This window comes from Glossina fuscipes, unplaced genomic scaffold, assembly GCF_014805625.2.
Source record: "Glossina fuscipes isolate IAEA_lab_2018 unplaced genomic scaffold, Yale_Gfus_2 90, whole genome shotgun sequence".
NCBI lineage: Eukaryota > Metazoa > Arthropoda > Insecta > Diptera > Glossinidae > Glossina > Glossina fuscipes.
In genome coordinates, this window is record NW_023998444.1 from 2338258 (window position 1) to 2362740 (window position 24483).

A 24483-nucleotide genomic window follows, 5' to 3' on the forward strand; every position below is an offset into this window, starting at 1 on the left:
GATAAAATTTGGACTAAAGGTATATATGATGTTGAAAAATATGTGCAACGAGTAATTTGCTTTTTTTTTTGCTCGCACACATCATTTACTAGAAATCCTAAGCAACACAATTTTGGTTTACAAAATATGGTCTAATTATACAAATGGATTTCCAAATATCTGCTTATAAGTAAAAAAAAAATTTTTTTTTGGATATTTCTTATCTCTGTCTTCAAGCTGCTGTTGAACGAAATGTTGTTTACTGTTCAGACCAAATGTCTTCAAAAATTATTTTATTCCATGCTTTGTTTGTCAAAGTCAAAGCAATAATATAATGATCACAATAATAAGAATTCTAATCAAATTCTTATCCGCATTGAAGAAAGGAAAGAAAAAGAGACTAATGCGAACGCGCAGATAAACAATCAAACTGAGTAGCAGATTCCTCAGAGGTATTAAAAAGAGATAACTACATGCATAGCCAAAGAGCCGAACAGACAATGAAGAGTAGCAAGTACCGTATGCGATAAACTAGTTTAGGTTATGATATTAAGTTCTATGTCAAGCTACTTATGGATAGTTGCCATTTCAATGCCAACGCTGTGAACCATATTCGATACACGTTAAAAAATTTAAGACGCGTTTGTGTTTATGAGAGAAATAATACATTTTTCCATGCCATGCGTCTCCCGTCATCGGTATACCTCTCAAGCAAAGTCATTAACATACCTTGTCGGTGCATGATGACAAATTTAATAATTTTGAATATATATTTTTTTAAGTTTATAAGAGCAAACGGACATCTACTACTATCGATCCACGTCTCAAATAGTGTCATAAGCATATCTTAGCTTTGTGTACCGTTTTCGGTACATGAGAAGAACATTTTTGGATTCGAGGCAGAACACATATAATTTGTGCATGCCGTATGTACCGTTATCGGCAGACCATTCGCATGCTTTGTCTTATTTTGGCATTATCGAAGCAGCGGCGAATTGTTGCAATTGGTTTAAGGAAAGTTTGCTGGCCCTATTGTCTATAAAATTAGCACCCAAGTTGTTCTCTAGAACAATAACCTTGGTTAACAGATAGTTTTCCTTTTTTTTTAGATAGCGCTCTCTGCTACTATTCTACTTTGTCCAAAACAAAAGAAGACCAACTCAATTTTTTCTTTTGTAAATCTGCCTATTATTCCAAATCTATTCAAAGTAACCCTTAAATTCATTCATCGTGCACAACATCACCTTGATTTTTAATCAATTTGGCGCAATATTTTTGGTTTTGGCTCAACTTTTGCACGATATTTACTCGATTAATCGCTTGTTTTCAGATCATATGTGTCAATCCAGGTGTCATCTCATTTCATTTTGCAATAGTATATATATTTTAAATGTTAAATTATTAATTTCTTTTTGTTAAAGTTTGCAATACGATCTTCTAATTCTTTGAACGCGTTGAACGAATAGACAATGTACCCTGAACGATAGGCCTTATTAAAGAAAAATAAAAACTTTATGGAACCTTCTTGAGAAAAGTTATTTTGCATTTTAATATAATCTTCGGACAGCAGTAATAAAAACTTTAACATGAGTTTAAATCGTTGGCGGTTAGAATAACAGCTTCTCGTGATTACGGGAAAACCGGTGCAAAACTAATCTTTTTTGCAATTGTTCATGCGTAAAAAGAACGAGATCCATATCGAATATGAGAAATATTCTTTTTTTAATTTTCAGAGTGTCAGACAGACCGATTTGTAAAATAAGTGAGTTTCTTGTGCAACAAGTTGCATTAAATTTTATTTCCGAAATGAAATGAGAGGAGACCTAGATGTGGGCATATGAGATGATCAAAGATCGAAAAAAAACTGCGTCAAATTCGTTCAAAAATCAAGGTAATGTTGACAGTTTTCTACGATTATCGTGGTCCTGCATACTATGAATTTCTTCCGCCCGGCAAAGTTGTTAATAAGGAAGCTTATCTAAGTTTGAGGATTACATTCATGGCAACAAAATAGCCTTGGAATAGTAATTATTCTGGTCTTTTTTCTGTTGGACACATTAGTATATCTAAAATTTCTATTCCATTGCCTAGTGTGCTATCTGTAAACTGAAGACATCAAAACCGTTTTAAGAATGAATTTTAAAATGAAAAAAAAAAAAAATGTTTTTTCTTCCTTTTTGATTTAATTCTAAACTTTTTGAAGTTAAAAAAACTCTTTTTTTTTTTTTATTTCTTTCGCTCTTTCTATGAAATTCAAAACAAAAAAGCTTTATTCTCTGAAAACAATAATATTACATGAGATTTAGATTGTGCAGACAGTTAGTCAAAGCTTTTATAAAGTCAGCTGGTTTATATTTATGGTTTATGTATACATATGCATATTCGCTTTTCTTATGCATTTTGTTTTGATTATTATTCTCAACTAAAAATTGGGTTAAATATGCCTTCGCCAAGATGCTATTATAATGAATTTGTAGAATTTTTCAAAAACAAAAATTAAAAAAAGAAACAAAAAATCGTAAAAGATACATTATGGCGAGTGTTTGGCGTTGAGGATATATTTAGAATTAAAAAAAAATATACGTACAAGTTGTGTAGAACAAGTGGTTTTTCTTGAAATGTTGTTGATTTTTTTTTTTTTTGTTTTCTTGCATAATAATTGAGAAAAACACATTTGAGATTTACATAAAGAGCCTACGTAAAGATACGCATAATAAATAGTTAAACTCAAATATCTTAGCAATAGAAATAGATATAAACAAAAAAAAAAAAAAAAAAAAAGAAGTATATATCTTAAAACATACATAAGAAGCTAAACAGTTTTTTTTTTAACTTTGCTCAAAAGAGCTTAAATGACTTTTTCAAAAAATGAATTTTTCTACGAGTAACAAAAATTTTGTTATATCAGCCTAGGAATGCCCTCCTAGTCAGAATGAGACGAATGGGCATATACGACTGTTTAATCTAAGTCTTTGTTGACAAGTGCACACCACGATATATATACTGACAGTAAATGAATCACTCTTATGGTCATTTGCCCCTAACACCTTTAATTTACAACTGAGTTTAGATAGAATTTCTAGTTGATCAACGAAACCATACAGATAGATAACTTCTAGAAGAAGCAAAAATTGCCAAGCCATGCTCTTACATACTCGCTATGGAATCAATTATTTTCCCCTTTTTTTAATATGACCGAACAATCAGGGCATGTCATCTATTCGAATAACAGGGTGACAAAGAAAAAGGAGAAAGGAAAGAGAAAAAAAGAAACCGATATTATGCCTTTACCGACTAAGCACCCGCTATAGCTACAACTAAAGAAAAGTTTACCGTACTTAAGATTTGAGATCCCGACCTCGAATTTTGATTATCTCCCAAGAATTTTAACCCAAATGTTTGCGCAAGGCTTCTGGTTTCAAATAGAAACTACAGCAGCAGAGGAGCAACAAAAACCAAATGCTTGAACTAATACATTTTGCTGAGATTATTTGTCATGTAAAACTGTGATCTAGCTATCGTGCCTAGACCTCTGGAAATCGCAAACTTACAGTAATCCATCGCAAATTTTTCATTGAAATATCTAAGAATTCTATGAAAAAAATTAGATTGTTCAGATAATCATAAGATCGATAATTGGAAAAATCTAGTGCATATGCAAACAACCAGACCGATATACGATCAAACAGTGCTCTCTCCGTTGTTAGGGACAATGGTTTTTTAGGCTACTTAACATTTGCTTTATCAATGTACACCAGGATGGCCGTTTCCTTTATCAGCTCATCAGATATGCATGCTACAGATCGCATCAAGTTTGTTGAAACTAGCTTCACTATGTCTGTCCGTCCGTCATTGTATTTAACCTTTCTCGAAAACGCAAAAATAGCTCAGGAAATTTGAAATATATTGTACTCATAAACGTAAAACATGTTCATAGATCAGTTTAGCAAACTATCTGATCTATGGATTTCGGAAAAACGCTTAAAATTTCAATATTTTTTTATCAAATCAATCGATTCATGGAAATGCAGCTCCAATATTTGGCGAAACTACCTTTAACATTGCAGTGCCAAGACGGTTTTACCCAGAGACGCACAGTGGACAGAACTTCTCTAACTACTGCTCGCGTGTACTGAAAACTTCAAATGGTTATGGTTGACGAGAGCGCGTCCAATACTCTCTTCAGCGGCATAACGTTGACTGCCCTCTGCCTCTACATAGATAAGTGAGGTCACATCAAGAGAAGAGAAGAGACTTGTTCACCGATCTCTTGCCCAACTTCTTTCTGACCACTTCCGTATTCCACGAGCAGAAGGCACTTTCTAAACGATTGATCATATTAAATATAAAAGGAAAAAACGAATTCGAATACTCGACTTATGGAACGTTCACACTCGCAGGTTCTTCTGAGATTATCCGCCGTCACACTGCTTTTCTAATTCGTTCCTTAATCGTCCAGCTCGCCTTTGCAAAAATCTACAGGCAGTGCTGGTTTTGGCCGTTTCAGGTATTTCCGCTTTCAAATACCACTTACACCAATGCCACCCCGCCGTAAGCCTCATTGGTGCCTTCAGGGGACTTCACCTAAACGATCTACTCATCCAAATAATACTAAGACTTAGCTTCAATTCCCTTTTCCTTTCTAGATTAATGTAATGAAAGCGGAATGAGAGCGTATTCAACATGTTAAGTTGAAATTTTCACAACGCTTCCTTAAAGATGAGCGTAAGTTAAGGTATTTTATATTTATTATTATTATTATTCCCCTTAGTTTTCATAGTTAAATGAAGTTATTTATAATAGAATATAAGAATGATATGAAGATGTTTTAATTAATTTATGAAGTAATTAACTTTACTTAGAAAAGTAACTTTGAGATTGCCGCTACAATAATCCAATTATGTATATAAATATGAGCATAAACATATTATACCTATGTATATATACATATTGGAGGTAGGTAACATCAACAATAAATACGAGAACATCAAGAAGAAGAAACAGATGAAAACATTTTGCGCGAAACCATCAATGAATACTAAAAAGCTTTCTACTGGTAGGGAACTTTTGCAATATGTGAATGTAAATCTCGCACAGAGCAAGTGTGCGTGGTTTGATAGATAGATAGATAGATAGATAGAGCAATGACTACTTGCATTTAGCGCGTTAGACAGTTGGTGATGAGTTGCCTTCAGGAAAAGGCCAGTGTGTGTGAATTTAAAATTAATTTAAAAATAAAAAATAAAAAACTTATATATAATAAAAAAATTACCTTATTATTATTATAATTAAAGCATAGAAACAAAACAAAAAAAAAAAAACTTAACCAGAGTTATTAAATTTAAAATATAAAAACCAAAGATACCCAAAAGCTTGAATTTATGTGATAACGAACAGCACAAATGCTTTAAATAAACAATTTTTTGTAGATGCTTTTGGTTTTTCAAGAGCACATATGATTACTTAAGGATATTTCAAGGCTAAAGCAGATGATTTCAAGCTAACAATAACAACAATTATATGCACATATATCTGCACGCAGAATAAAAGCTCATTTCATATCCTGCACTTTCGTTTCCCTCACCGTAAACGCGTATGTGTTGATTAAAACTCAATGCCATCTCAAAGTTTTTTCTCTATAAAAAAAAAAAAATAAATAAATAAATAATATATAACTAAAAAGGATCTTAAATACTAAATAGCGAGCGAAAAAAAAAACGAACTTTTTCGTTTCTATTAAACAAAACATAGAACAATTTTTTCAAATTTATTCGATAACAACATGAGTTCGACTATGCCTACCATCGACCAAATCAAATTGGGTTTAAAGTAAGTGCGAAAGTGTGTGCATAAAATTATAAAAATTGAAAGAAAACATTTCTCATTCTACATATGTCAATCTATATATGTGTAATAAACAAGAATGTTCTTTATTCTTACACCCACTAGTGTACTATAGGAATACCTCGGATTTGTCATCTCATTTGTAACCTCCAGAGAGTTTTTCAAAGGAATATACACTTGATTACTACAAGTTTCGAAGACGATTTAGTTAAGCTGATCTTTTTCTTTCTCTCTCTCTCTCTCTCTGTGGGTTTGTCAGATTTTATTTTGCTTAGATATTTGTCTGTTCGTACGTCTATAGACCTAATTACTTCATTGCCGATCTTTCTTGTCCACGTTTATAAACTTTTAATGCTCTAACTCTGTTAAATCACTTTTGTCTGTCCGTCCGTTCGTATGTCTTTCGTTTGCTATTGAAGCTCGCTTCAATCCAACTGTTAAAAGTGAAACTTTTATTTTCTTTAAACACTTATTCTAGAGTGATTTAGACGGATTATGCTATGAACATTTTGAAACCCCATTTAAAAAAAAAAACAAGGAAAAATACCATAGTGGGCTACAGCCCACAAGCACAGATATTCTTATATTTTTCGAAATCTAGCTTTATATGAGAAGTGATCGATAAAGTTTGCGATCCGAATCATTTTCAATCGAGTTTGTGCTTCAGTCAAAATACAGATTTCCTCAGAATATCTCAAATGGGCAGATAGAGAGAAAAGCTTAGAAAATGATTCCCAATCGATGAGAGTGGTCCGACCCGTGTACCAAATTTCATCAAAATATCTTAAAAAATACGACCTGTAAGAAGAACGGACGTACAGAGAAGCTTAAACCGATTCAGAAAGTGATTAAGAAAGTGATTATGAATCGCTCATTGAAAAATGAGTCTAACTCAGTTATGGATGTTATGCACGTCAGCATAAACTTAATATACCGTTGCACGACAAGTGACGTAGGGTATAAAAAAAGGAAAAAAATTCAAAAAAATTCTCATCCAATTGCTTTTGTAATCTTGTCACTTAAAACAGACATGGCTACAGTATCAAGCTTAAATCAAACATGTATCAGTGACTATTTGAAATTTTAAAGACAAAATGCAACTACTTTTATGCTAACGGTTTATAGACATTATCTTAAAACGAATATTCATTATCTGCCCAAGAAGGATAGTTTCACCAGTCAATGCGTGTAAGGAGGATATGCAGTCTATGCAGAAGCAAAACTCTCGATTGATTCACCCATGTCCGTCTGTTCAAGGCCCAAAATTCACATGACAAACCGTGTCTTTCGTTCGTAAATTTTAATGAAGCAAAACTGCCCTAGAAAGTTGGCGACACGAACTTATTTATACCCAATTAGCAGAAAAAAAAGGATTGTGAAAAATTAATAAATTGAAAGAACAATTTAAGACTCATTACACTGAGGTGGCAGACACCGATTGAAAATTTGTAAAAGTATTTATACCGTACACCACTTATTGAACTAGAGCATATTGAGTTTGTGCGGATATATGCAACACACAGAAGGACTTAGGACAGACCTACCTTTTATCATCAGAATCACTATCTGAAGCTGTCTAAGCTTGTCTAACTATCTGTGTGTCTGTCCATCATTTCAGTTTTATTCAATCTGTCCATCATTTTGAAATAACTTGATTAAATATGGTATACTGAAGTGTTTCGGTCCAACAGCAAAAGCTATGGAAAATGGTTTAGATCGGACCACTTTTTCGACTACTTCCCACATAGCGCTTTATTTTTTTAATAAAACGTAGTTGTATTAATAAATGTAAAGTGACATAGGGTATTTAATGGCGGGCCGTGACTTAGTAAAGCGATTTTACTTGTCGTGGCTTTTATTTGACAAAAAAAAAAAAAAATAAAAATAAATAAATAAAAAAATCTTTGCAACCATTTAGACAATGGATATAGAACGTACATCTAAAAACGCATAAATGTATTCCTTACTTATTTTTATTTTCTTTCTAAAATTAGTGTAAGCTACTAGTGTTATCTCTTTGTTGTTTATAAAATATGATCAACTTTACAAAAAACGTGCATTTTCAAAAGCATTTCTCATTTATCATTAGTGCATGATCATGTGTAATATTTATTAATAAATAATAAGAAGCAAAAAAATACTGAAAAAAAAAAGATAAAAATATTTCCAGTTACTTTTTTTACGAAGAATTATTGATATTTATTAGGTCTTATTTCTTAAAGTTGTTTTTTTTTTTTCATTTTGTAATTTGACGACAACGCTTTTAGTGCCGGTTATATATTTGAGCATTAAATGACACATTCTGTAAATAAGTGATATCATGTACCATGTGTATTATAAATAGGAAATCTAATTACATTTTTAATAATCAAATCAAACGTAATGTGTCTACGTGTACCGACGAGCGCACACAGTGATAAGAAGTAATATGTACATAGACTTGTGTACGCAAAATAATAACCAATGGCTTAAAACGATTAAGAACATCACTCTATAAGTAGTGATCTCAAAAACTAACTTAACAATTCTTCGCCTTAGTCGAAGCTTTTTATCATTTATTTATCCTGGCTTTCAACATGCGTCTAGCTTTGGGAAAGATCTTGGAAATTTTTAAATTGTTAAAATTTCGCCAAAAGATTAACAAATATCAAGTCAGGTATATAGGTTAGGGAAAGTCTCTAATGTCAGAACTTCATTTTGGGTAAAACGCCTGCAAATAGATTTTTCGCATCATCTGAATAGCTTACCTACTATTCATGAATACTTTTTGGAGCATGTTGCCACTTACCTTGCAGATATAACACATTTTCATAGAATGGACTTGCAGGCGAAGCGTTTCGCTTTATAGTAAAGAGGTTAGTTTCGTGGAGCTAAGACTTCTTCAATTTAGAATTATATTTGCTTACTTACGTAGATATGGTTGGATTGGGAAGCTAAATGGACTGAGGGGTTTATATATATAATTTACCTATGTGTACTAAGTATTGCATTTTTTTTTTTTTATTTTGACATAAGGTTCATGTCTTTATTGAACTTATCTGCGTTGCTGCTTATTCCTTGCCATTAAGCCTTCGATGAGCTTCATATTTGTTGTAATCAATTTTATTTATTCGCTGCTGCTTACTTTATCTATTCCCATAACTAACTTTAACTTTGTTTCAATTGTAATAAATGTAATTTTTTGGTCCCTTGTACTTATTGTAATTTGAACCTATGTTTAACTTAACTGTATTGGCGCTTAATTTTGGCTGCTTGTGTACACAATTATCTTTGCATTCATTGTAATGCTTCAGAGTTGCTTTTGGTAAACACTCCAGTTTTAATGGCCATTACCGATAACTGATGAATAACGTATTTATCTTTTGTTAATAGTGTTATGTATTCTTTGTGCGTGATGTTCTACACATTTATTTGCTAATCAAGTTAATCTTATCAGTTAATCTTTGCTCGCTAATAAAACTCTTAGCCATTAATGATAAATCATTACTTTATATCCATGTTTGTGTATCAATAATTACGTATCTATTCCGTGACTATTGCTTTTTTTATCAACTATTTAGTGCTTCTTTTTTTTTTTGTTTTTTTTTTATTTACCCTATACTCTTAGTCAGCTAGATGTAAGCATTCAAGTTGTCCAAAAATGTGTTCTCACGTCTGAATGTGTTCACCTCGCTGAAATTTAAATCGGAGTTGAAATTGAAACATGAGTTGAAAAGTATAGGTTTGATGGAACCGGCTTCATCCGATATTTTGCTTTTTTTTATGCTTTCTTTTTCATTACATTTTTTCTTTTCTTTCATTCATTTATTTATTTATTTGTTTTACTTTATCTAATTTTACTTTATTTAAAAATTTTGAATTTCTTTTATTTTTATGGATTTTTCATTGCTCTACAAGAGCGAGAGAGAGACAGAGAGCTATACGCTGAAATTTCTTTCTTACCAAACTAATATATTTTTATATTTAATGCTTATAGGCAATCAACCAAGAGACAGACACAATAATAAAAATTCATTATCTAAACGTACATACAAATACCTTATGTCACAGTATATATTTTATTAGTGTGGGCAGAATGAAAAGCAAAAATTGAAAAGAAAAATTGAAAAACAAAAAAACACAAGAACACGGAGATTACATACATTTAACTTAGGCCGAATCTTTTGGCAGTCACCATCTAAATTATCATATAATCAGCAAGCATGAGAGCTTCAAGTCCTCTAAGGCGAATTTCTAACACACTTCATATCGCGTATATGTATTTTCTGTAATTTGATTAAACTGAACTTCTCACTAGCATGTCGATACATTTTCAACCATAAGTGGTGAGGTGAAGTTGTTTTTTTTTTATTATACACATCAAGGTAGGTGGACCGGGTTAAGCTTCGCGTTTAAGTAAACATTTCCATTAGCACTTTGACTTGGCCATTTCTAGTTTTTTTTTTTTTGATACTAGGGGAGCGCTTGGTGCCGAATCATGCCCATCCTCAAACTTATTCGATGTTTTCATCTAAACAGCACTCTGCAAACGAATAAATGGACAGACGGGCGGACACTCAAAATCAAATCGACAATAAACTTTACGATCAGCAAGAACATATACACTTGATAGGAACTTTAAATCATTTGTCTTGATGTCGCAAATCGAAGAATATATATATTAGGATAAACATTCTTTTTGTGCGGTCTATTTTGTGCCTTTAGGTGGTCCCTCTTTGTGAAGTGGCGGGTGATAAAGGACTATTAAATATCTTGGTTCTGAATCTTTTCGATAATCGAAGAAAATAAGTTTTTTATTTTCTTCTTATTAGCAAAGTCGAAAGGCTTTTTAAAAGTTGTATATGATACTTCCGTATTTAGAATGTCCGGAAGTACAAACGGTAAATTCGTCGATGTTCTGGGGATTTTGTTAAGATGGCAATTCACTTGAGTCATCATTGTAACTTGACCCAAAATACATAAGAAGCTTGGTGAGTAGTAGCACTAATGAAATCTCAAATAAGTTAGCAACAGTAAGATTAGATGTACTTTACGTGACCTCTACTATATACACTTCTACGTGTTGCAAACGGCACGATAAAATTAATAGATTTTCTTTTCCATATAAAATATGACAGACGATTTTCTGTAAGTAGCCAATGATTACTTCATTTATAAGCAATTGACTTAGAATTAAAAAAAAAAAAAGAAAGAAAAATGAAACTCTCACGTAAGTATTACGTACATTGCATACGTAAGGGACATTACGTACGTAAGGGACTAATTTGGAGGAAGGAATAAATTAAGACATTGTTTTATTCTCTTTTATAACCAAACTAAACAAAAGTAAAGATCTTCCATTATCAAGTTTAATTGTTAGCATTGTAAGCTTAATGGTTAGAGATCTAAAAAATATTGAACTTTTTTGGAGTTAAAAGTAACAAATACACATTTCTTTTATCCCATACTTATTCATGTAAACTACAGTTCAATTCCGCAATTGCTCTATCATGGGCTTTAGCACTTTTGTTTCCCCAGCTGTAACACTTATCACTTCACTGTATTATTCTCCGTTCTGACACACGGTTTCGACTACAAGGTCACGAGTTAAGTTGTTGCAGTGGCACTAAGTAACTGGCAGAATCACCAAGTTTTTACACGTATGGGGTCAATATTGGGACTATCCAAAAGTCAAATGGGTCAGTCAGCAGTGTTTCCATATATGTATTAGATCGGAGACTTATTGAGTAAAATCTTAGGGGTGCACCGCAACACCGAAGAACTGTATATCAACAATATATTTCGTGATGTCCATCCGTCCGCATGTCCGTATGTATTTTCATAATTCCAAAACCTTTTCATCTATTGTGTGAAGCAAGACACTAGCATGTTATGCAATAAGTTGCCCCTATCCTCTATCCAACAATTTATCATAAATCCTAATAAAAGTTTACACATTATTTGGTTCGTTTAAGCGTAGATGATGGGCATCTTATATTTATTCTCTATTATTTAAAGCTCTCTTCGGTATTGTTTATGTTTTCGTATCGCTATCTTCCTTCGCGTAGTAAAAGTCCTTGAAGCAAGTAACAGTAAATAAATAAAAACAAAAAAAAAAAAATGTGGGCTTTGCAGAATAAAAGAAAATAAAGTGAAAGCTTTTTTCATTCATTTATGTATCGTTTAGTCCATAAAGCAAAATGTGCTTATGCAGAAAAGCTTTATCAGGTGTTTTCTCTTCCCTGCCCTGCCCTTATAAAAGTTGATGTATTTTCTGCAAGCAAGTACACATATATTAATATTGATTACTTCAAATTTTCAAAACATTATTTAAAAACAAAAATATGCGTAAATGTTCTTAGGTGAATATGTTGCGTTTTATTTGCTTAATTTCTTTATAAATTATTTGTTTATTTGTTTCGTATTAATTGTTATTTTTTTGTCATTATTTATGTTTTTCAAATAATACAAGTTGGAATATGAGCTGATTTTGCAAATATTTGCGCTACGAATTTCACAAAAATGTGTTTTGAAAATTTGGTCTCTTCCATCACGTAAATAAATAAATGAAACATTTCTTTAATAAAACAAATAGAAACCTTATACTTGGGCAAGGCCGCTTATTAAAGATCCTACACCACTTCATTTTTAAGCCAAAACATGTTCATGTACCAAATTTCATAACAATTTCTCGAAAATTACGATCTGTAGGTTGAAGACAAGAATAGAAGACGCACGGATAGATAGACAAGCTCAAAAAGTGATTCGGTAATATCGGCCGGTATAATAAAAGGTACGTTATATCAAGTTCATCGGGCGTTGCACACATTCGCTGGTACATCCTTGTACCAAACAACCGGCGTATGATAGGTAGGAAGCACCATAATAGTCTAAGACCCACTGTTAAATAACCTACGTACTCTAGTTACTCGTATAACGAATTTTAAAATAAGGCTGTATGGGAAAAGTAGTCAAAAAAATGGCTCGATTCAAAACATTTCCAATAGCGTCCTTCGATCAATGAATGCCGCTGTACCAAATTTCATCAAAATACGACCTGCATAACCATAATACATAGACAACGATCATGCTTCAGTAGGGTGCACATCCGTGAAAGTACTAGGTTCTTATACCTCGATACTATTCCAACGGTGGCGGTGGCAATGAGAGCAACCCCAAGCTGGAGGGGTGCGATTCGTGGCAAACAACAAGCAAAATTCCAATAGACACACGGACGGATGAGAGAGATAAATGTTTTAAAGCAAGTCAAAAAATTAGCAATACATCCAACACCGCATAAGAGAAAACGCACAAAAAAAAATCGCACAAAAAAAATCGCGAAAAAACAGACTTGGATGTGTAAAATTCTGGACAAAAGTATGAAAAAAAACTTTTTCTTTTTTTGGCAAAGTTCAACATAGTTCGTCAGCTTAGTTTTGAACAAGATTGATGCAATTAGTTCCACACTTCTCTAAAATATCGCTGCTCTTTTCATAGAACGATATCTCATCATTCTCAAAATAAATGCCAACTTTCGCAGTGACCCCAGGCACCACATTTGACTTAAGCGTTCCTGCTTGGAATATCCTTTTGCTATTTACAAATTTTTATTTATATGATCATTAGTGCGTCTAATTATTATTTTTTATTATTATTATTATTTGTAAATAACAATAAATAAAGTTAAGAGAAGAATTTTAAAAATTTATGAAATTCGCCAACGTAAATAAGCATAAAACCCCATTTGTCCAACGTTAAAGCATTATCGGGCCATATTTGAAACTATAGAATAATATATCAAAACCCTTTCGTTGAGGTTATAGTAAAACGATTGTCTCCTCGGTTTGCCATTTACACAAAGCATCTCAATACATAGTGGTTTTCAATCCCCACTATTTATAGAAAAATTAATGCTCATTGAATATGCTAAGCATAAGTAGTGCCAGTGAGTAGGTTATTGAATAGGGAAAATAAAATCTTTCAACCTATATATAAACTCTTCTAACTAATCATAAAAATAATTTCCTGAAACTTCAAAGAATGTGTGGGTTTTCGTAATGCCCATAGCTAGAAACTATATTCGTTTCATTAGAAATCTAATTGAGTGCTCTTCAGATCTTCGGCATAACATTTGAAACTTAATGTAGAAAATTGAATTCAATGACAAAAAAAAAAAAAAGGTGTGAATCCCTCTTAAAAGTCAAAGTTCTTTAGAATTAAAAATTTTTTAATCATAATGAGAGGGGCCACAGGTGGGACAGTCTGCTTTAATAGCTTGGCATGTTTCATTTTCTTTCAAAAAAAAAAGTTTTTAATGACTGTAAAGGCAAAATGACGATTTTCATTAGATTTTGTAATGATTTCAAATTAAAATTTTAATTAAGAAACGAGAATTTTTCTCATTTCTTCTTCATGTCAAGGGTATGCGTGCTGGGTTTCTTGTCTGACTAAGATAATGAATATATTTTCTATTTTTGTTTAAAATTTTTAATTTCATCAGTTAGACGTAGAAAGCAGCAAATTTTCTCTCTCTCCCTGTCTCTCTCTCTCTCTTTGTATACCTAGGCCAGTAATTGGATGATACCTGCTATGTTTTTATTATGTTATTAATCATATCCGCCTTGCTACTATGTTTGCCTTAATTGACTTAATTAGGGTAGTGAAAATAAACATAGCATCAAAAGTTAATCAATCTATTTCTAATTAAAAGTAAATTAATCTTCTCGCGTGGACTATAAATTAAAACATTCCCTCGCTTTATATGTAGGCGTAAATGATTGCATTCGCCTGACAATAATAAACGTGAGTGTCTTGCGAGATTGACTTAATAATAAGAACACAAGTTTTGTATACAAAGTTCTATTTTTTTATTTTTTTTTATTTATACTTGAACTGATCATCGAATCTCTGTGAATTTGATTTGAGATTATCTCAGAAATTTCCTATTGATGAAATCATTTCATAGTACTCTAGTATAGATACACTTTGCACGAGACATTATCTTTTCATTAACGTAATTAATTTATGAATGCTAGAATTATGCCGCTGGAATTAAGTGTTAAGAAATATTTTCTCATTTTCTTCGTCTTCTTCCAGAATGGTTGATTTCAAGGTACAGCAACGACGTTATCGTACCAGTGAAAAAATCATTGTCGGCACGACTTATGGACCGATCAAGGGTGTGAAGCGTAAAACAATTTACGGTGATTCGTACTACAGTTTCGAAGGTATACCGTTTGCTAAACCACCTTTGGGAGACTTACGCTACAAGGCTCCTTTGCCGCCGGATACATGGACGGAAGTACGAAGTTGTACTTCGGTTGGACCGAAACCTTTGCAAAAGCATTTTGTTTTTCAAATGACTGAAGGTTCTGAAGATTGCTTATATCTTAATGTTTACACCAAAAATGTAAGAGTTCTTTTTGTCCTTTCATTTTTTTTTTATATTCCGAACCGACCTTGATACAAATGCATATTAGGTTTGTGTCGATGTATGCAACAAGCAGAGGAACTTGAGGTTAACACACTTTTTATTATACCCATCTATAAAAAATCACTTTCTGAATCGAACTAAACTTGTCCGTCCGTCCGCCTGTCCTTGTGTCCGCCTGTCCGTCTTGTTGTCTTATGTTCATTTTACAGCTCGAAATTGTTAGAATATTTTGATGAAATTCGGTACACGATTCGGAACATGCTTTATTTTACTGAGTGGTTCGAACACGCTTTGTGAACCGCCTTTTGAAGCACCGTCTGAGTTGAAGTGGGCTTGTCATCAGGTCGGAATTTTTGAAGATACTTTGATGAAACAAAATACACCTTTAGAAATAGTTCAGTCCTGGACACTTTTCGACCACTTTCCATGTGAAGCCCTATTTTGAAAAATGTTTATATGAATAACTATATTTGTTTTGCAATTATTCTCACAATTTATTTTCCAATTTTTATTTAGCTGGAACCACATAAACCTCTACCGGTTATGGTTTGGATTTATGGCGGAGGTTTTCAATTTGGTGAAGCTACTCGAGATCTGTACAGTCCCGATTATCTGTTACGCGAAGAGGTCGTCGTTGTATCGATTACCTATCGCGTGGGGCCATTCGGTTTCCTTAGCCTTCAAGATCACGACATAGAAGTGCCCGGTAATGCTGGTCTTAAAGATCAAGTTATGGCTTTACGTTGGATTAAAGCGAATTGTTCAAGATTTGGTGGTGATTCGGAAAATATTACATTATTTGGGGATAGCGCTGGTGCTGCTTCCGTTCATTATATGATGTTAACTGAACAGACTCGCAATCTCTTCCACAAAGCTATTTGTATGTCAGGTTGCGCTTTGTCGCCTTGGGCTGTTACGCCTCAGCGTAATTGGCCTTATCGTTTAGCCAAAGCAGCCGGTTATACCGGAGATAATAATGAACTTGCGGTATTTGAATTCCTAAAACAAGCCAAAGGAGCAGAGATAGTTAAGGCCAATGAAGATCTCTGCACCGATGAGGAGAAACGAGAACGCATAGGGTTTTCCTTTGGACCCGTTATAGAGCCTTACCTAACACAGCACTGCGTGGTGCCTCAGCCACCTACAGAAATGATGCGCACAGCTTGGGGTAACACAATACCAATGATAATAGGAGGAGTATCTAATGAGGGTTTACTACTATACACTGGTAAATAATTGGGTTAAAAAGTAAAGAAAACTTCTACAAAACAAAAAAAAAAAAAATCAATTTCAGAAACAAAAAACAACCCAAAATTATTAAATGAATTGGGTGATTGTCGATATGTCGTGCCTTTGGAACTAAATCTGGATAGAGATAGCGAATTATGTCAACAATATGGTTATCAATTAAAGACAACCTATTACGGTGATAAGGAAAGCAGTTTGGAAACTTTGGATGAATATTTATTGGTACATAAGTTCTTTCATATAAATCGATCACTCAATAAGTTCATAGGATGGCAAACCTATATTGGGACTATTAATTGAATTTATCAATAATTATCCTGCAAACTTATTAAGCTTAAACTTAAGTTCGTGTGATGATATAATGCAGTCGCCAGTACTAATTGGATCCGTTAATAGTCATCCTACAAACTTATTGAGTGAGGTGTTATTCTAATTAAATTTTCTATTTAAATTTTTCTTTTTTTTGTTCTTGCTTACATTTTAGATGGTATCTCACGAGTATTTTTGGTTTCCCATCTATCGTACAGTATTATCACGTTTGGAATATGCCAGTTCGGCACCCACTTATCTATATCGTTTTGATTTCGATTCGAAGCATTTTAATCACTTACGTATTATTAGCTGTGGTAAAAAAGTTCGTGGCACCTGTCATGGCGATGATCTTTCGTATATATTTTACAATTCCGTTGCACGTAAATTGAAAAAGCACACTAAAGAATATAAATGTATCGAACGTTTAGTCGGTATGTGGACACAATTTGCTGCCTCCAGCAATCCGAATTATGAGAAAGATGAAAATGAATTATGGCTGCCAGTGACAATGGCTTCGTTAGAGAAAAATCAACTGAAATGTTTAAATATAGCCGACGACTTAAAAATTATAGAAGTTCCTGATATGGATAAGTTATTGGTATGGGAAGGATTTTACACAAGTAATCAGTTGCTATGATTACAAAGGATCAAAAGTATACAAATGTAATTAGTATAAGTGTGTATCTAGCTATCTGTGGTAGAGATACCCTTAAATTGAACAAAGTAAACTATTTTAGGAAATAACCCCGCCTGGATTTTCACCTGAGAAAAAGGTTTAGTTTTTTGAACCCAACGTAATTCGTTTATTAGATTGTGTTCTTTCTTTTTTATGGACACCGTCCACGTAAGCAAAACAAAAATACCAAAGAAAATTATATTCGACTATGGTCGAATCTCCTATGCCCACCATCGTTATCTTAACATGATATCGATAAAATTTTATTCTTCGATCTGCAAAAATTTCATCTTTTCGCTTCTGAAAACCGAACTGTCTTCACCTTTTAATTGATGTCTTAATTATTGCCATCAGGGGAATAATTATCCACACAAACCTATAAAGACTAGCAGACGGAAGGACAAACATGTTCAGATGAACTCAGCATTTGACGCTGATCAAGAAAAGCACGTCACTCAATAAGCGCAAAGGATGAAGCGTAGATGTGGGATGACTATAGGCGAAGCTTCATGCTTTTTACGTAGTACGAACCTTGAATCAAGAAATAGTACAACTTATGCACCAATGGTCAAGAAATTTTGACTCACTTTAAAAATTAGTGTACTAACTAAATATCATATATATTCGTTAATAGTGACGTGTATTTGTGATCTTGCGAACTTATTGAGTCATGTGAGCTTCCTGAATTACGCAGATCCTTTAAATAAAGCATAAAGTTTACATAAATCTTGGGTGAGCGCAACCGACTCTTTTCATTTCTTTACAGGATCATTTGTAAAAGCTTTTACAGTTTTATCTGGTGTGGCATACAAGTAATGGGACACCTATTCAGTTTACGTGTAACTGTAAACGCATCTTACAAACGATTTGATCTATTTTCGATACCAACTTGCGTACAAGAGCTTCCAATGTTTCTTTCGGAATTGAAAACGATAGCTTTATTTTATGGCCTCCAGAATGTTTACCACAGTCACAACACCGACGGACGGACATGGTTAAATCGATTCAGGATTTGATATTGATCAAGAATACGTATATATTTCAAGGGGTCCCTGAAGCATTCTTCTGGATGTTGTAGACGTTATGACAAAATATTTATATAACTTTATTTTTCGTAGAGCGGTGAGGGGTGTGATGAGAAAGAAAAAAAAAAACAGACGAATGGGGATATAAGAACTTTTGATGTATGGACTCATTTCTTGAAAATGTGCTCTTTATCGGAAAATTTCTCGGTTCTTCAAGATTTGTCAAGAGTCTTCCTATGACATTCTAAAGCAGGGCAGAGATATTATCATGCGGCGATTTGCGAAAGCATCCGGCTTACCTGCATGCTTATCTGACCTGAAAATTTTAGACTGTTTGAAAGTAAAATATCCGCTCATTTCATATTTCAGATTATTTGAATGCCTACCTGTTCTAAAGGCTTTGAATAGTTTCCAGGTAACACTTGTTTGAGGCGAATGAAGGTAAAGCTGCAAAATTCCTTACATTCGGATTTTTTAAAATGGTCGTTTGCATAAAGATTAAATAGTCCTTTATTTATAGGTGGACTTTATTATAATTGTAACATTCAAGCAATTACTTATGCCTTAGCGAAAACCAGCTTAGTGATAAGTACTTACCATCATAAGACTAACGCCTTTATTAAGAAAAGTGTTCTAGATAGTTTTCAGTGTAACATCCGTTACGAAAGAGTGCAAATTACTTTACTTAATTACAGGTCTAATGTTAGCTAGATTTTGGTGAGTTTCCTCTTAAGGTTAAAACATTTACTTGTCTAAGCTTACTAAGCTCAGTGAAAGATTTACATCGACTCTGTTTGTTTTCGTTGAAAAACAGTAAAAGGGCGTTTTAATAGGCCGGGGCTCACCATTATATATATACTCTACATTACTTCGCTTAATATAGTTATGCACATAACGACTGTTTAATATAAACCTTTATATGAAGAGTGATTGAAAAAGTCATCCAACTCAACCCATTTTCAATAGAGCTTGTCTTCAGGTCAAAATATGGAAAATTTCATGAAAATTTATAAAAAATTGCGGTCTGTAGATTGAATAAAAGGTTACATAGATAGGTGGGTAGACGGTCAAACGGACAAACAGACAAATGAAGAATCGAAAATAAAAATTAACGGACAAGCGTTCAAACAGATATTTGGGCAAATGGACAGACGGACAAGAAGGCAGGAGAGGCAGACAGATTAGCTTAGATCGATTAAAAAGATGTTTTCGAAGCGATTGGTATCATATAACTAAATACCCTTGTGACATAAGTGTTGTAGGGTATAATAATATTGATCACGGGATAACAGCGAATGTTTACAACTTATTATCATTCTTTCTCTATCACTTTCTGCTTTTCCTAGACTATCTGTTACAGGCATGGTTAAGTATTCTTTCCTTCTTGTTCCATTTAGATTTAAGATAAAAAAAAAAAAACAAATTAATTTATAGAGTAAATTAAATGAACATAACACCTTGAAAAGCTTTAAAAATATGCTAAATCAAGCCAAAAAGGCTTAAAAAGCTATTTACTATATAAAAATAAATGGATATATCCTTTTAGATAAAGCAAGCAAGTCTGCTCTTAATAACTATAATGAAAATAAATTTTTCTAAAAATATTTTAAACATATTTAAAATAAATTAAATGTTAAAAAAAGAAAGAACAACTAAAATTATTAAATAAAAATTCTTAATTGTTAAGCAAACATGTTAGGAAAAAACTATAAGAACATTTGAAAATAAATAAATATATAAAAAAAAAAATTTTTTCAAGTTGATTTGTATGCAAAAATTTTGTATACATAATAAATAAATTAGAAGATATTAAGCTTATTTATATGAAAAAAGAGGAAAAAAAATGTAGAAATTTAAAAAAGGAAGAAATCAATCAAATTGAAATATAACTTCCACTTAATTTTATAAAAAAAAAACCCTACTCCTACAGTCAAATATGTACATATGAGTGTAGGTAAATGAGAGAAACATTAAGTACCTTTGAGATATGACAGAAAATCATATAAATTTTTTGAATACAAAAAGAAAAAATAAAAAAATAAACATATGTATAAATATATATATGTATACGTATATTTTCTAATGTGAATGTATTCAAGCATAAGTAACAAAAATAACCTGCCCACCCCGTATATAGAGCCACAAATGTTTTAGTAAATAAATTACAAAAGAAAAAAACAATTAAATAAAAAAAATTGTCCTCAGTTTACTTCCTTGCATTATAGAATTCTTGTAGAATTTCAATCATATAACTACAGAATAACTAAATAAAACGTTTTTATATAAAAATTGTTTTCAAAAAAAAAAAAAAATTATTTTTAAGAATAAATTTTCTTTTATAAAATTCTGAAATAGAAACAAGTAACAAAACTATAGTGTGCCATATGCCACCTTTTAATACCCTACACCGCTTAATTATTCAAAGAATGTTTTTTTCAAAATAAAGCTTAACATGGAGAGTGGTTCGAAATATTTTCAATAGCGTTCGCCTCTGGATCAAGATTTCATTAAAGTATCTCAAAAATTGCACCCTGTAGTTTGAACACAAGATTACATGGACAGACGGACAGACAAACTTAACGATTAGTATAACAAAAAGCGGGTCTATCTCAGATAAATTTGGAAGTTGCATACACAAAACTTAATGTTACTCTTTATAATAACGGATGTAGGGTATAAGAAGGCAGTTCTTCCATTTTAAACTAAGTTAATAGTGCGCCACGACTTGGCGAAGCATCAAATTTCTTCAAAATATATCGGAAATTGCGACTTGAGTGCATGGACAGACGCATAGAAGGTGACATGGACAGACAAGAATACATCACAAGCTTTGAAAATGATTCTAGAACCAATCGTTAAAATGAAAGTTGATTGGATCTCAAGTCGTGCCAAGTGCTGTATATATCCGCACTAATTTATTACATGCTTGCGCCACAAGTGGCGTAGGTATAAAAAAAAAAAAAAAAAAATGAATAAATAAATAAACTTAACTGCAAAACTTGTCTACAAATTATAGTTTACGCTCACCCTACCAAGTTTAGCATGCACCGATACTATTATATATGTTTTTCTTTGCTTTTTTTTCAAACAAAAATTCCCATATGTTGAATACAAGTAATATTAAATCCTGGGATCTAATAAAGAAATTTAATAAATTTCAAAGAATTTTATTGAACAAAAATTCAAAAGAAATATTTTTATTTATTGTATTTAAGAAGATTTAGTAGATAACTTTTATATCTATTTTCATCGGAAGGTAGGTTAACTTTTTCACATTTAAAGTGACACTAAAAAATATGCTTTAAAAATATAATGTTCTTAATAAAGAAAGATTGAGATTAGTATGGTTTTAACAATTAAGGAATAACTAAGATTTGTGGCGGGCAGATGGTTCTCGATACTGAGTGGACTCGAGACGCGATAGTTGTAAATTATGTGTTTACTATAATGAATGCAGTGGTTACAGCTGTCGATAAAGTAAGCAATTTCCTTACTATCGAAAGAAAAATACTTCAGTCGTAAAAATCCTTCTGTCGGTAGACGAAAGCGAGGGATTTTCAAAATGAATGCAAATTGAACTTTATTTAAATTGCCGCAGCTATGCGTATCCCCCCAAGCCTGGATGGTCTGACACTTTATAATAATGAAATGGAGTTGTAAAGCTACTTCACCCATTTGCGATTCTTCTGCGTATGTGTATGCCATGGAGTTGTAAAGTTACTTCACCCATTTGCCATTCTTCTGTGAGTGTTTTGATTTAAGCAGAATTCTCCAAATCCCTAAAGAATACAACAGAATAGAATATTGTCTTCTCACAAACGCCCTAGAATTCACAATATTAGTAAAATTCTAAGAAGAAGTCATTTTTTTTCTTTAAGGCTTTGTATCAACACAAATAATGTTTGAATGCCATCAATCATTTATTGAAGGACAATTAACAAAAGCCAGATGACTTCTTGCCTAACTACTGCACATCAATCAATGTTACATGTTTCTAGGATCAGCAGAACACAATTGCAGTTACAAAAATGCCATAAACTAAACTAAAAGATACCTAATATATTTTAGACTGTTGAGTGTAAAAAATTCGTCTAAAAGCAGAGGCAACACATTTTATTATTTTATTTATTCTTTATTAATCCATTCAATTAATGCAATTATCGAAAAAATAATAATTCAAGCTGATAATATGTAATCAAATACATCAAGAGTAAACCTTATTTATTTACTCTTTTAATTATAGTTTATTTTTTTTCTTCTTTTTCTTTTCTAGAGAAGGTATGTAATGTAATCATAGAGCCTATGGGAGAACAATTTATAGTACAGTTATTGGAAATTTCAATTATTTTCTATACACAGAGTCGGTGAATAGTGTATATTTTGATTTTCTTACTCTAGTTATTACTAGGCTTAAATGTAACATATTACCTAGTGATAAGCTCTTATCAAAAATAACAACAACAGCGCTATCTTTGTGAACGATTTCAATATCATAATGTTTTGCTAGGATTACAGCTACCGCAGCAAAATCAAAAATGTGGTGTCCTAATACGAAGCGTCTCATTCTCGCCTCAGTCAATATTTTTTTAGGTATAAAAATAGACTTATGTTCGTATTAAAACGAAGCTTCAATAACGACCACCTCAATGTAGATTGAAAATAATAAAAAGCCGACGATCAACTCTACATCACTTCCCTTAAGTCATTTAATTTCCCAACAGTATACCGAAAATTATCCATTATTTTCATGTGAAGGACCGCTTTTCACGAAAGTCATCATATGACGGCTGCCAAAAATCTGAGCTTTAGGAAACTTATTCTTTTCAAGATCTTAGTACTTTTCACCTGTTTAGACTTCATCTACATAAAAGTGTTTACTTTTCCTTTCAAGCGTATCTATGATGGGATCTGAAGAATAGCCATACTAACTTCCTACGATTAATTCTTATGCTAAATAGATACTATGGACCAACTTCCATCATAGAATTAAATCTTTTTCCAAGGAAGGATAAACGCAAGTACAGTTAAATCGATTGCAAACCTAACATTGTGTAGTTCGAACACTAATGGAGCAATAACTGTGGTATACCCTCACCCTTCGGCGGCGGGTGTAAAAATAGAATTGAGGCACGATAAGGGTATTGTCGTTAAACAAACCGTCTCTTATAACGAAACGCCTCATGCCAAGCGAGCTTCAAGTTTAACTTACACAGTGAACTCTAGTGATAAAGCAAAGCTTTGTTTGGCTCCACAAAACGTTGATCGAGAGAATTTCAGCTTCCATAGATCGCAAAATAATTACATGTGTCTTTAGTTGGATTTAACCTTGAATACACTTTTTTCGCGTGGACTCCATCCTTTCTTTCATCTATCATGCACACGCTATTGAATCAAATCCAAAACAATTCTTGCCATGGAACCGTCAAACTTCATTATCACCATATATAAACACCTTGCTATAGATTCACCAGCTCTGTTAAATGACTGGTTTTTTTTTTTTTTTTTTGTAATTTTAAAATTTTATTCATTCATATTTAGCTACGACCTTGCCCTATCTTTCAAGCAATTTTCGAAAACCATCTCGAAAAAGTCTCTTCTTTAGACAGGTGACACACTGTTAGATACTGGGATATACGTCTCATTAAGCTCCTTATAGCCTTTTTGTAGCGTCAAATCTTCAATCGCTCTAGACCATAAAACCAAGCGCTGACCTAGTTTTATTTAAAGGGAGTCCAGCGTACCTATTAATGTGTAATCCTTGGCCGAATAATACCTCACATCAGCAGTGAATGAAAGTTTCTTGCATTTTTTTAGATTAACTAAGAAATTTTGTGAATTTGCTTGAATTTATTTTTATTTATTTAATAATTTTTTTCGATTCGATAGAAACTTTTCCAATAACCCAATAATTACTAAGCAAGAAAAACTTTCAAAGACAATTTCTAACACTGGCAACTGTTAAGAACATAGCAAGCAATGTACATGTT

General features: G+C 32.5%; 1 protein-coding gene across 2 annotated transcripts; it reads left to right on the forward strand.

The window, feature by feature from the left end:
- Positions 1–5264: 5264 nt before the first annotated feature.
- On the forward strand, positions 5265–19955 carry LOC119638474 (esterase B1). Of its 2 annotated transcripts, none has more exons than XM_038035278.1 (5): positions 5265–5808; positions 14899–15211; positions 15752–16463; positions 16530–16705; positions 16968–19955. In XM_038035278.1, exons 1-5 carry the CDS (start codon positions 5762–5764, stop codon positions 17430–17432), a joined length of 1713 nt encoding a protein of 570 aa, XP_037891206.1. In that variant the 5' UTR covers positions 5265–5761; the 3' UTR covers positions 17433–19955. The 2 variants fall into 2 exon arrangements, with proteins under 2 accessions (XP_037891206.1, XP_037891207.1); XM_038035279.1 differs by lacking the exon at positions 5265–5808 and adding an exon at positions 10614–10793.
- The last annotated feature ends 4528 nt before the right edge of the window (positions 19956–24483 follow it).

Excerpts from the sequence above, each read along its gene's own strand:
- LOC119638474 (XM_038035278.1), top strand. The coding sequence starts at position 5,762 with ATGAGTTCGACTATGCCTACCATCGACCAAATCAAATTGGGTTTAAA. Across the intron at positions 15,212-15,751 it reads TTAATGTTTACACCAAAAAT|CTGGAACCACATAAACCTCT; the intron begins GTAAGAGTTCTT and ends ATTTTTATTTAG. Across the intron at positions 16,706-16,967 it reads CTTTGGATGAATATTTATTG|ATGGTATCTCACGAGTATTT; the intron begins GTACATAAGTTC and ends CTTACATTTTAG.